This window comes from Populus alba, chromosome 12 (genome assembly GCF_005239225.2).
Source record: "Populus alba chromosome 12, ASM523922v2, whole genome shotgun sequence".
NCBI classification, from domain to species: Eukaryota; Viridiplantae; Streptophyta; class Magnoliopsida; order Malpighiales; family Salicaceae; genus Populus; species Populus alba.
The window spans coordinates 5,939,963-5,954,546 of NC_133295.1; the positions used below are offsets into that span (position 1 = coordinate 5,939,963).

General features: G+C 30.8%; 1 protein-coding gene across 2 annotated transcripts; it reads right to left on the reverse strand.

The window, feature by feature from the left end:
• Positions 1-4,739: 4,739 nt before the first annotated feature.
• Positions 4,740-9,426, reverse strand: LOC118030207 (kinesin-like protein KIN-8A). Of its 2 annotated transcripts, none has more exons than XM_035034212.2 (7): positions 8,364-9,426; positions 7,403-7,676; positions 6,944-6,994; positions 6,743-6,835; positions 6,264-6,629; positions 5,350-6,033; positions 4,740-5,117 (listed from the first exon to the last, which is right to left on the reverse strand). In XM_035034212.2, the coding sequence occupies exons 1-7, from the start codon at positions 9,221-9,223 to the stop codon at positions 5,073-5,075; spliced, it is 2,373 nt and encodes a 790-aa protein (XP_034890103.1). In that variant the 5' UTR covers positions 9,224-9,426; the 3' UTR covers positions 4,740-5,072. The 2 variants fall into 2 exon arrangements, with proteins under 2 accessions (XP_034890103.1, XP_034890104.1); XM_035034213.2 differs by having other exon boundaries at positions 4,743-5,121; positions 8,364-9,424.
• Positions 9,427-14,584: the final 5,158 nt, after the last annotated feature.

The following is a 14,584-nucleotide window of genomic DNA, read 5'->3' on the forward strand; positions in this document are numbered from 1 at the left end:
GTTTTATTTAGACAAGAAGATAAGGATTTTCACCAAGTCAAAAGTTGGTCACCCACTCAACAATTAGTCATCAAATCAATAATTCTGAATTGTGGCCTATAAAAGAAGGCATTTGCCATGTATTTGGGGGCTTGGTTGTTCAGATCAAGTTCATGCTCTTTATTTCTCTCTTTATATTTTTTTGTAATTCTTAAGTTTTGCTTTCAATAATATCTTGTTTATGCTTTTCATTTCCTTTCCTTTCCTTATTTAACTTGTATTTTCTTTATGTTATTGTTTTGTTTATTTATGTTTCTCTTCTTCATTATGTTTAGCTAAGTTTATTATGTCAAGGTGAAAAGGTAACACTAATGGTGTAAGAATAAGTATGGTGTAAACTCAACATGGACCTTAATGTTTAATATTAACATGTCTTATCTTTTTATCTTACTAATTCTTAATACATTGCTTGTTAAATGGTTAATCTAGATTTGTGTTGTATAACACTTGGTACAACAAATGTTTGGCACTCTCATAGCCCAACCGTATGGTATTACCTACACCTGGGCTATGAAAGGAACTTGATTTGTTGTTAACATCAGTTAATATCATGAATTCCTGATAATATTTAAAAGTTTGGTGTTATGTAAATAAGATAATTAATGTGATCATGTTAATAATTTATAATGAGCTATTAATGATAAATCATCCGATTGGAACCTCCTCCGTGTGTGGTTTCCAAATTGAGTAATAAGAGTTTATACTATACTTATTTGAAATACCATTGGTGGATCCTCTAACCATGACATTTGTTTTTATCATTATTTTAATCCTTACATTAATCTTCCATCTCAAAGTTCTCATTAATTTCTTCCTCTTCCTCTTCTTTTATTATTATTATTATTATTATTATTATTATTATTATTATTATTATATAATATATCTTTTTGATCTTTTCATAAACTCAGTATATAGGCTGGAAACCTGTGACCCGATCTTTTAGATCATTCTCAGATATAACAACGCCACGTACTGAGTACTACTACTACTGCTTTATTGTTGTTATTGTTGTTGTTGTTGTTGTCTTATTATTTAGAATTTATACAATTAACCTCTCTGTTGTTCGACCCCGGTCTTGCCGGGTTATTTATTACTTCGACACTCCTGCACTTGGGAGAAGACATCAATCTTTTGGTCGTGTCATTGGCCACTAAATTTCCATTCATTTAGGCATCTTGGTTCTTGGATCAATATCATGTTCTTGCTTTCTTTGTATTTTTGTAGTGTTTACGCTTTATTTCATGTTATAGTAGTTTCTTGTTTATGTTTTTCATTTCCTTTATTATACTTAGTTAATTATGTTCTTATCTAAGTTTATCATGTCAAGGTGAAAAGGTTTCACTAATAGTATTAAAATAAGTATAATATAAACTCAATATAAACTTAAATGCTTATATCCAAGAAAATTTAATATTAACATGTCTTATCTTTTTATTTTATCAATTCTTAATACCTTGCTTGTTAAATGGTTAATCTATATTTGTGTTGTATAACACTTGATACATCAAGTGCTTGATCCTTTATAGCCTTCGGCCAACATCGTTGTTATGAGAGAAACTTGATTTATTGTCAACATAAGTTAGCATCATGAATACCTGATAAAGTTTAAAAGTATAATGTTACGTAAATAAGACGATTAATATGATCATGTTGATAATTTATAAAGAGTTTATATTTTATTTATCTCTAATACTATTAGTGGATCCTCTAACATTGACAATTATTTTTATCATTGTTTAATCCTCACATTAATCTTACATCTTAAAGATCTCTTTAACTCTTTGTTAAAATATATATATTATTTATAATTTATATAGTTGACCTCCTTATGGATCGACTTCGATCTTGCCGGGTTATTTATTACTTTGACACTCCTGCATTTGAGATAAGACATCAACTCTTTGATCGTGTCAATTCTCCTCAACATCATCCCATATATGAGTAATTCTCCTTTTAATTCACTTTTAATATTTCTATGTTTTCACTCTAGTTATTACCTATCTCATGTCACCATCATAAATTTAATACAAAACACTCAATTCCAAAACAAATTTCATAAAACCTGAATTAGATTCTATTATAGATTGTATTTTTCATCTATATTTTAGGCTATAAACTCAAAAGGTGGAAACGCTCATCTCATAGGCATTTTACACTCGAAATCCTTACAGACTAACCCATCTCAATGGCTAGCTAAATTGGTTCTTAATCCTATTATCTTGTTCATAACCTCTCCAAACCTCATGTTTATCATCACCAATTATTGTTCCATAGCCAAATAAACTCATTTTAGATTATTCTTATCCTTTGGTGGTGGTGATCCACTTTTGGTTGCCATTATCAGGATCTAAAAATCATGTATGTATTAAGAACACATATCCTCATATTTAATAAATATCACTCCTCTTATGTTATATATAAATTGTTTTGGCTTTTTACTACAATAAGCTCGTCCTTTGCCTTTTACTACTCAATTTTAAAAACTTTAGTTCTTTAAGGAACTAATTCATAACAAATCAAAAAACTTAACAACTTAGCGGCACATTCCAAAATAATATATAGATTTAAGAAGAAATTTAAAAAAAAAACAAAACAAAACAAAACCTATCAATACAAAACCTACGAATATGAAATTGCAAAATAACAAATTTATGCGAAATATGAATGATACGAAGACATAAAAAAATTGACGAGAATAAGAATACTAATGAAATAAGACTAAAATAACCTAAACTAATTAAAGACTTTATTTTTAAACTAATTTCTGTGTAGCAAACTCGAAATCAACAACAAAAGAGTTTTTTTTTTCCACAAAACTACTCATTATGAAATATTTTTATATATATAATTCTTAGAAATAAACCATCAAAGTATGTTTAAATAATCTCAAAATCAAGATACGACACTAAGATTTCCCAAGAATCAATAATTCTCATATTTGAGTTGTTGAATCCAAGACTTGATAAAAAAAAAAAAAAAACCTATATTTACAACTTAAACCCTACCTTTTCCCTCTATGTTATTTCTTTGATATTTCTTCTTTGTTGTTAATTATAGACAACAAGAGCACAAATAATCTTTCCTTTTAAACTTTGCCACAACTAAGTTTTAAATGATGACAATGATGAAATAACACAAAAACTAAAAGAAATAGGGATATAACATGATTTTTTAGCCTTACTCTGATACCAACTTATACGAACCTCGTGGTAATAAAGATGTAGAAATCCATAATCAAATCAATCATTTTAAGAAATGAAAATTCAAGCTTGTGAATAAGCTTGATACAATAATAACTTGTATTGAGACACCAAGACTATAGAAACCAAACCCCCACCCAAAACCTATAAAGAAATAGAAATGAGAAGTGCAAAAGATAGCATAAAGCTTGTTTAATTCTTTGATAAGCCAGAGTAGCTCAATAAAAAAAACAAAATTAAAAGAATCCTTTCACAATCATGCAATAGATTATCTTGAAATCAAATTCTATTAAAAAAAAAACCTAAATGCAAGCTAAATAACCCTATTTATAATAGATAAAAAGTCCTAAACATGTCTAGAAAAACAATAAAATGTTTCTAAATAAAAATAGAAAAAAAAATCATGAATCAAATAGGAAAATAATACAATTCTTGTATATTAGATTCTAGACCATATTGCAAGGTCTTTTTAATATTTGATCGCTATAAAATTTTAATTTTGTATAAAAACACAGCCTTTAAAATTTTTTTGATAAAAATCTTAGCCCAATTCAATGGTTTGATATAAAACTATGCCTGTTAGTGTAATATATATATATCTAATGTCCTTGAATCATGAGAAATCTTGCCAATGAGAAAACCCATCAAAGAAAAAAACAAGTTGCCGACATGGAAATCCTCGCTAAAATAATTCCAATTACTACCACCTATGTCTTTTTTTATAGAAAATGAATCCTTATTGAATAAGAAGTTCACAAATCATAAGGGGAAAAAAAAAAAAACTTGTATTGAAACTTTTGGCCTTACTTTAAACATGCCTTTTTCTCTCATTTTGATAAATTACTAGGCATATATATATATATATTGATTAAAATCTTTAGATGTTTAGTTTCCAACCCAACTAAAATCATAACAAAGTGCCATTTGTAGCTTTAGATGTGACCCAAATAGTAAACTACAATCTAGGTTGATAAATTTACAACTTATTAGCCCAAATATTTAGAATCAACCAATCAATTACTCTAGGATTCTTTTAGTTTCAAAATTTTAAATATGCTTAATTGATACCTCTAATGAATCATTTGATGATCCTTATTGATTCGAATCATCTAAGTAATGGTTTTGCCATTATCTCTTTAATTTTCAAGTTATTGTTGCAAATGATACAATTTAAGTTGTATATAGGATCTGATATTAAAAAAACAAGAAGTTCTCTAAGAAAGAGAAAATGATATCAAATGATATTTGATTATTCAAGGTAGGAAAATGATATGGAAAACTATAGATTAAATTGTGCTTTCAAGGCACGAAAATTATATAATAATAAATTATGCCTTCATGGAAAATTGATATCGTAGAAAAATATATATACCTTGAGGGCAAAAAAAACGATATGATAAGGAATAAATCGTTGTGGTGGGGAGGCAAATAGAGATATATATATATTATATATATATATATATATATATATATATATATATATATATATTTTTGTCAAATCTAGGGAAGAGATTTGAGATATGAAAAAGTCAATCACATATCCAAAAGTTTAATTACGTGATTTAGCAAAATATAAATGTTATTAAAGTATCGTTCGAACAAATATGCGAGGGACACGGTTAAATACTAAAGAATAATTAAGAAAAAAAACATGATTAGAAGAAGTTAATAAATTGAACTGAAGAAATACAAATAATCTTGAATTTCTTTGATCACATTAACATAACTAGACAATTCATAATGTTTCTTCCACACTAACTGGAGCAATGAAATAGCCGCCGCCTCTTCTTTTAATCTCTTTAATTTGCAGTTTGCTGCGCGCTCGTTTTCTTGTTAATGCGTCTGCTTCAAATGGTCATGGTCGTTGACGAGCAAAACCTGGCTGAATGATATAATTGACGATGTGTGGTCCAAACATGAACACAAACCAGAAACATGGATATGCAAGCTGCATCAGTTATAGGAAAAAAAACTCATATCCATAAAAGACACATCTAGACAATATTTGGACAACCCTTGTTTCTAGGTGAACACTATATATTAGAATGTTTTGCAAGAATCCTTTGAGCCTATGACATGAAGTAAAAGAGAGATTATAAGGTCATGATACCTGAAGAAGCATGGATGGAGCTGCAGCAGTGTTATCAGCGATGACATGACTTCTAGTTTTTCTTCCATTTAGTGTAGCAACTGATGGGCTGTTAACATTTGTTATGTCCCAAAAGCTTCTTTTCTTTGCTGTTGGAATTGGGGACTTGAACCGGTGGCTTGGACTCTTCAATTCACCATTGTTTTTTTCCTTTGGCCGCAAACTAGCTCTTGTCACTACCCTCTTTGCTCCTTGCATTGTTCCTCCTGCTGATGGCTTCTCACTCTTCCGGGAAAGCTCATGTATACGATCATCCTTCTCCTTTAGCTGTGTAGCATGATCTTTCTTTAATTTCTCAATTTCTGCCTCTAATGCCTTGACAGTCTGCCGAAGCTCTCTGTCTGCTTCCTCTGCGCCCCTTTTTCTTGATTCTGGTGTGAAACAGTTCCCACCTAAGAAAGAGGGTCTAGCTTTCCTTTTTTCAATTGGTCTGGCAGTAGATGGAGGAGTCTGAGTAAAGGGAATTGAAGGAGGAGTTGGAGAGGTATTTGCAGCCAACAATTGTGCCTGGAGTGAAAGTAGCTTTTGTTGTTGGTGTACTAATTGCACTCGCAATTCGCGATTTTCCTTTTGCACTTCAAGCAACAGCTTGGCCTGGTCGGTTACACATTCTGGTAACTGTATTTCTTCTAGGGTCTCGCATGCCTGCAATTAAAATGAGAGGTTAGAAAGCTTTTTCCCCCTATATTATAGTTTTATTATAGCAGAATCCCTAGGCCGTAAACTTTATCGTGGAAGCCATGGTGCAGAAAAACCATTATGAATCCTCATTAGGAAAACAGATATGAGCTATTCCTAATGGAATAATAGTCAAAATTGAAATGAGTAGTATGGAGTATAATGAACATGAACAGATGATCAGCTAAAAGGATGACCTTGGTTCGGATCTCCTTAGCTCGATCAGCCCAATGCAAGGTGTTTTGAGTTTCCCCAAACGAGAGATTACTTGGACTTATATTTGCAATCATTGCAGTGTTACAAGCTCCTCCTAACGAATCCTTGAGAAGTTGAGTGAGCTTTGAATTTCGGTATGGGATATGTTTCTTACCCTCTACAAGGGCATTGATGCAGCTGCTTAGTGCAAGAAGTGACCTATTTATATTGGCACCCTCAAGTGATCTAAGTGTTCTCTGATCAGTTGCAAGGGCCCTCTCTGAACCAGCAAGGTCAATGAGTGACAGCTTTCCCACTCTTTGGACAACATTCATGGAAGCATCTCTAACTCGGTATTCAACAACCACCTGAAAAGAGCATAGCCAAGCTTTAAAACCGCAAAAATACAAGGAAAAAAGGACCATGCGCTTGTTTGTGCATGCTAGAGCAATATATACGTACGTAAAGAAACAGATATTACCTGCAGTATAGCATGGGATCGTGAAGAGGTTTCGTTGGCACGAGTCGGTTCGGTGGTTCGGTTTTGGTTTCCTTGCTGAAGCAATGCCATCACCTGCCACAATACAGGGCAAAATAGTAAGACGTTCCAATATACTCGCTTATGAAGAGTTCGAACTTTCTCATATCTTAAATGTTCAAATTTATGGAAGTAGGAAATTACTTCATCAGTGGAATAAGCTCTGTACTGAGTGAGACCTGCTGCTACTATTCCCTGTTACATTGAAACGATTATCGTCAACAGCATATCAAATCTAAAATGACAGATGTAAGTTGAATAATTATCATGTTTCATTGCTGGGATCCAATCCTGTTAAGCTGGACTAGAGGAAAATCATGATATAATCTCCTTTAACATTTACTTGCATCAAAATTATGTTATGCCTATACCACAAGATTAAACATGGTGAATATGTGAATTCTTGCTGGGAAAGAATGAAAAAAGAGGGAGCGTTTATGTTATGGCCTACGTTAGGGGAATATAACAGGGTAAAAAAACCAACCACGTCGTTCAAGGAAAAGAGGAACTCTCTCTATAAAACATCCTAAGTGGCACAGGGTCATTCCAACTGGAGTAACAGAAAATTTAGTTGTTTTCTACAGGGAAAAATAGAGGGAAGACCTGTTTGTCTTCTCGAAGCACCAGAGGCCTTCCTGGAGAGAGCAAATCTCTGACAGTTTCATTATAAACTTCAAGATATGAGAGGTGAACCACATGGTTTCCATCACAGCTCCTTTGCCTAATTTTGGTAAAAAGATCCTTAATTGCCAAAACCATCACCCCTGGATTCTCTACTGTCCCCAGCATTGTATATGTTTTACCAGCTCCTGTGGCACCATAGCAGAACACTGATCCATTCCTTCCTTGCAATACTTGTTCTACAAGATCTGCAGTCCTGAAAATGCAATTCAAATGGATACCCATCTTGTTGGTTAAGCAATCTATCACATACACACATACGGTCCCCTGACATTTCATATTGTGAAAATGAAACGCTGGGACAAATAATTGAGCTGCAGTTTCTCCGACAGGAAAACCTTATATTCTGTTTGGTTGCTCAGAAAATTCGAGGTAGGAAACTAACAACAGCACTAAGTTGTTCATAATGTGATTCGCTAAACAGCGACTCCATTGAATCATTAGACTCATTAACTTTATCGCTCTTCAAATATTTAGCAGAGATTTGGCAAGTGATCCCATAACCGAGTACAAAGACCATGACATGTCTTTGACAAAATTAACAGAGAGATTGCAGCGAGAACCATAAAATTCAGCTCTCAAAATTGTATTTCTAGTATCCGAAACTTATTTCAAAAAATGGGCTAACTACCAAATTAAGCATTATAATTATGAGAACCCAAACTGTGCACGAGAACCATAAAATTGAGAACTCAATTTTTCTCTCTAGCAACCAAAAAACTAGTGCCGGAAATGGGCCAACTCTACTAATCACCAAAACAAACACCAATATAAGGAATAATTCAAAAGCACAATACCAAAGAAGCATAAAAATGTTGCAGAACGAAAAGGAAACAAATCCATGTAAAACTAATTAAAGCTGTTTTTTTTTTTAAGCACTCACGTGGTGGAGTAAACTTCCTTTTGAGATGTCGCATCTGGAAATGCAGCGTCAAATGCAAAATGCCGTCCACGGAGCCTCTTTAGCCTAAGATAATCATTCTCGTTAGCAAACTCAGTCAGATAAACATCTCTCCTATTCACAATTCTCACACAACACCTCGAACCAGCCTCTCTCTCCTTCTTGGCCATTGGCCTAAGCCTCACAAAAACCAAAATCCGGCTTCCACTTGCATCATTTTTACCGGAAACAGTCTCCAATCTTTCATTTTCTTGCACTTTCTTAGGCCCAATACACCCTCTCGGCTCTGTCTGTGACACTGAGCTCTCCATTGAAAGCTTCCTCGCCACCGTACTTGAGTCTTTAGTCTTTCTTGGACATGTTAAAAACCTGATAACCCGATCCGGACCCATCACAAGATTCTCCTTGGCATCATCAACAGGCGGTTCTGGTAACACAAATGTTCTTGTTACTGTAGAACCAGGCTTTGCACTGGGCAATGTAGGCATTGTAGGCAATGCATTGTCTCTCATTATATTGTTTTGTTTTGGATCTTTTGTTTCTTTTGAATCTTTCTCTTCTCTCTTGCAACCATTAAGAAGATCCACACTCGGATGTGTTGAGAATCGCTTCTCTTCAGGTTTCGGAGACAGGTTCCTTAAAGTTGAAGAAGATTTCTTCTGCTGCTCATACAAGAGGGTTAAAGCTTTCATCTTTTCTTTCAAGCCATGATGTGGATTTCTCAACAGAACATCCATGTTACTGTCTTCTTGATTTGAGTAGCTGGGTGGTCTTGTTTTTAGATTTGGGTTTGGGCCATTTTGTTCTTGGCTGATGGCTTTAGACCTTGTTGACACTGGCATTGTAAATTCTCTCTCTATCCAAACATGCCCTGATGGTTTTTTCAGTGACCCAGTTGGTGAAACTTATCAAAATGCAAGAAAGTTTGGATCTTGATGGAAAGAAGGGTTTGGACAAGTGAATGGGAGCTAAAGAAAAGAAAAGGGAAGAGAGGGAAGATCAATGTCACAAGTTTGACTGATTTGGTGGAACATACGAGCCATTGATTTGGATTTCGATCGGACGGTTTGTAGTAAAGCGGGGAAGATGACTTTCAAAGTTTAGTGCCAGTGTCAGCCCTCTTTTTGCTTCTTGCACTCCGCTGGAATCCAAAGTAGTGCCCTACATAGGAGTAGGAAGTGGAGTGGAAAGAGTTATAATTGGGGGAGTGTTAGCGTTAAATTTTTGAAATGAAGATTTAAAAAACGATTGATTGTAACGGTCAAAATACTGTCAGCCCAAACGGTTAGCTATTCGAAGATGTGGGGTCCATCTGGGAAACACTTCTCCTAGTCCTAATTAAAAGCAAAATCTTTTTCAAAATCTTTTTTATTCTCGGTTAAACATAAGAAACGATAGATATTTTAATTTTTAATTTTTTAATAAAGTTGATAGCGTAATTCGTGATTTATAATCAAGTTATGATCATCATATTTAAGCCTATTTAAAATTATTATTTTTTAAAATATTTTTTATTTAAAAATATATTAAAAAATTATTTTTAAAAAATTATTTTTGATATAAACACATCAAAATAATTTAAAAACATCAAAATATATATTAATTTTTAAAAAAATATTATAATTTTTTAAAAAAATATATTTTTAAAATACAAAAATTTATTATACTACCTCTTGATACAATTAGAGAATGAAAACCATCCATTGTTTTTTTCATTAATTTTTAGTTTGAAATACCATATCCATTTATCATATTTTATTCCATATATCATTTTCTCATTCTTTTTATTACATAAAAACATCCCTTGAATTGAAAGAAATTTTAATTCTTAAAACATATAAAAAGGTAAATTATTTTCTAAATCTTAACAACGTGGAAAAAACCCAAAAAACTTGTAAAAATGAAAAAAATTGAAAAACACATAAAAGTAAAATCGTTGGAACATCTAAAAACAAAATCGAACTAACCCATTGAATATATAAAAAACGTTGGTAATTAATGAAAATCTTGAGAATCCCATATCCTACGAATATTATTTTATTGCTAAGATATATTTTCATTTATAATGCTTCGCGGACATGGTTTTTATTTTTATTTTTAAGTTCTTATTCTAGGCTTTTCAATTTTTTTATTTTTGATGTTATGTGGCTTCTCATGTTTTGTTTAAATTAACTTTTTTTTTTAAAAAAAAATTGATTTTTCTTTGGGTGGTTGTAATGTATATTCATCTAAAATAGTGATAAAAGTAAATATGAAAGAATATATATATATATATATATATATAAGAAAACTATTAAAATTATATATGAATTACTTTTTTACTTGATGGACATGGGTTTTTCATTTTTTGGTTTCACCAAAGTTATTTTTTCTAGATTTTTCAATTTTTATGTTTTTCAAATTTTTTTTACGTGTTGGGGTTTTTTTTAAAGTCTATATACCCGATAGAATAAAAGTATTAAGTCAATGTACTCATGGTTTTATTTTTCTTTAATGTATTTGAATTATTGTTTTTTTTTTTTTTATGATGCGAGAGACATTTCATCAAAATAAGTGATAAAAAATATGAAAGAAAATATGTATATATGAGATATATGAAAGCAAAAAATTCTTCAAGTTTTAATTTTTAGTGTGAGCAGCTGCTATAGAATGTAAATTAAATACGAGGAGAATGCATACAAGATAGGGTAGTAATCACTATAATTACATAACTAAAAAATCATTGAATTGTTATGAGGAATTAAAAAAAATATTCAATCTATAAAAAAGAAGCCACAATTCCATAAATTAGGATCATATGAGTAATAATAAAGTCATTTGTGACTTTATAGCACTATAAAATAAGTTATTTTTTATAATGTGAGAATAGTACTATTTCACAATTAAAAAGAGAATGAACTACAAAGTTTTTAATGAGTTCCATATTTCTTATAGATAGTGTTCAAATTGTAGTTAACACTTGATGGAATCATCTATTTGAGTGTGGAATGAAAGGTTGCTTCAATGAGATACTAGCAAAATTTTTAGAGCACTCATGAATAACCAGATGCTTGCATAACCTGTTACATGCAAAATCAAATCAAACAGAAAGAGAGTATAGGGGGTATAATGTGATTGGTGAGATACCTAACTTCCAATAAGAATTTTTAATTCATAGAAATGAAAAATTTTATCAATAATTCTGTAAGTTAAATCTCATGTTTTATATGATCTAGCTTATAGTCTAAAAACATCAAGTTAGATGCATTACACTCAATAGATAGAAGTCTAGTAAATATATATTTTTTATTCCAAAACTCTTTTGAAATACATGGGGAATTGTTGTAAATAATAAAAATTATTTCAAAAGGTTTTATCTAGTGTTTATTTAGTGAACTTTGATATGGGTTTGATGACCTTGATAGACTCTTGGGTTTGACAATCAAGCCAGACCCAAGAAATTATGGGTCTGGCGAACATGCTGGAATCAAAATTTGAAATATATGGGGGATTGTTGTAAATAATAAAAACTATTTCAAAAGGTTTTATCTAGTGTTTATATAGTGAACTTTGATATGGGTTTGATGACCTTGATAAACACAAGACTCTTAGGTTTGACAATCATGTTAGACCCAGGAAATTATGGGTCTGGCAAACATGTTAGGATCAAAATACTTAGGTTTGAAAATCATATCAAACCTAAGGAAATATGAGTCTGGCGAATGTGTCAGGTTCAAAATACTTGGGTTTAGCGATCAACCTAACCCAAGGCAAACATGGGTTCAGAAGTGGTGTCAAGCCCAAAACACTTAGATTTAAAGAATATAGTGTTTTATGCTATGTCGGACGCAAGATAATCCCCTAAATTAAAAGTATTGGAGGCTTGGTAAAACATCATGCCTCTCCTTAAGAATAATTTTCTAACAGTTATGGATTACCATCATTTTGATTTCTCACTTAAACATTAGTCTCATTCCCTTTGAAGTTTTTGATATCATCTTTCTACTAAGTGGTTTAGTCAAATGATCGATCAAATTCATTTCTGACTTCATATAATCAATTGAAATAATTTCATCTTTTAGCAGCTGCTTTACAATATCATGTCTCAATCAAATATGTTGATTTTTATCATTGAAAGATTTGTTCTTAACAATGATTATTGCCACTTGGTAATCACAATGCATGGATATAGAAGGTGTTAGTTTTATTTCTAATGGAATTTCAGTTAAAAAATTCATCAACCAATTAGCTTAATTTCCTATTAATTTCAAAGCTATAAATTCTAACTCCATGGTGGATCGAGCGATTAAACTTTGATTGGATGATTTTCAAGACACTACATCACCATCAAGAGTAAAGATATAGCCACTAGTGGATTTAATCTCATGTGAATATGAAATCCAATTAATATTGTTGTATCCTTCTAGTACAACGGGAAATCCACTATACAGAATATCATAGTCCATGGTAACTCTTAAATATTTCATTAGTCGGATTATTGTCGTCCAATGCTCATGATTGAGATTTTGTGTATGTCTACTCAATTTACACACAAGGTAAGCTATATTAGGTCGAGTGAAGTATATCAAATGCGTCAGATTCCTAATAATCTAAGTATACTCAAGTTATGTAACAACTTCACCTTTATTTTTCTTTAATTGAGTGTTAGCATCATAAAGAGTACCCATAGGTGCCACATCAAAGTGACCAAACTTTTTGATAAGTTTCTCTACATAATGTTCTTGTGTTAACAATATGCTAGTCCCTTCTTATAATTTTAATACCTAATATTACACTAGTTTCACCCATATTTTTCATATCAAATTTAGACGCTAAGAAATGTTTAGTGCTATGAACGACATTCTTAAAAAATAATAAAAGAGTTATAAATCCAAATAAAAAAAATCCTAAATTAACTTTAAAAATATAACAAATCTTAAACAGTTACTTTAGGCCTTTCCAAATTCTTATAGGTATGAAATTATAACCCAAAAGGAAATAAGAATTCTAGAATCTTCAATTAAATTTCAATTTAATCTAAAAGTTGAATTAAAAGTTATGCTCATTAACTTAATACTTTGTATTATATTTGGTCATCTTTTCTTAAAAAAAATTATGTTTTAGTCTTAAACTTGATTTTGTTTACACTTCAATCCTTAATTATTATTGAAGAAGGGAGAAAGTTACGAGAGAGAGAGAGAGAGAGAGAAATGGTTTGTTCAACCATATTCCAACCATTAAAAAAAAAAAATCAATCCTACCAATGAATTCTTCTTGAAGAAGTGAAGTTTAGTGGAGGTTGTGTTGCTTTTAAGAAAAAAGTAGGTCAAAACCTTTAAAATTATTTTTTATTTAGTTGGATTTTTATTTTTAGAGTGATTAGATGGTGTTTTAAAGTTGAAAATGAGTTTATTGAGGTTTTTAGATTGTTTTTGGGATTTTTTTCAAATGAAAAACAAGCTAAAAGTTAGGTTTTTAGGATTTGAAGATTTGAATCCTACTTTTCTAATAATTAAAGGTGCCTAGAAAACATGATAGTTGATGACACATCGTCTGTCTAGAAAAACGACAAGTTATCTGATCAATTTATTTTAGAAAAATAACTAAATGACTTGTGATTCACACATTTCTTTTTAAAAAAACAAAAGAGATTCATAAGCATTTAGATTTTTTCCTTTTTGACTAGGCTTGTAGGCTTGACTTTCTAGGACTAGTAACTCTTAACCCTTCTTTTTAATTTTAATTTTTCATTAGTTTTATTTTTAAAAAAATTTGATTTTTAATTAATATCTTGTCTTTTATTTATTTTAACTTGTTTAGTTTAATTATAAATGTAATAAATCTTTTATTATTATTTTTATAGTTTCATAATACCTCCAAAAGATTATTGTAATTGATCTTTAATTCCTTTTTTCTTGTTAAATTTAAGATAGAACAATTTTATTTGCATTATACATTTATATGAATGAAAATCATATGTAATTAGCAACATAGTAAATCTCCAAGATAAATAAAAGAAAATGTGCAAAATAAAAAGGAAAGTCGAGGTAAGATATTTACATTTGTATTTATTTTTTACTTCTTGTTGAAAAAAAATATCTTTTCATATTTAGTATTTAATTAATTTTTATATTTTTTTTAATTTATGATATAAAGTATGAATGTCATTTTTACATTTCTAAGATAATAAATTTCATGATATCAAAAAACAAATTCATGGTATC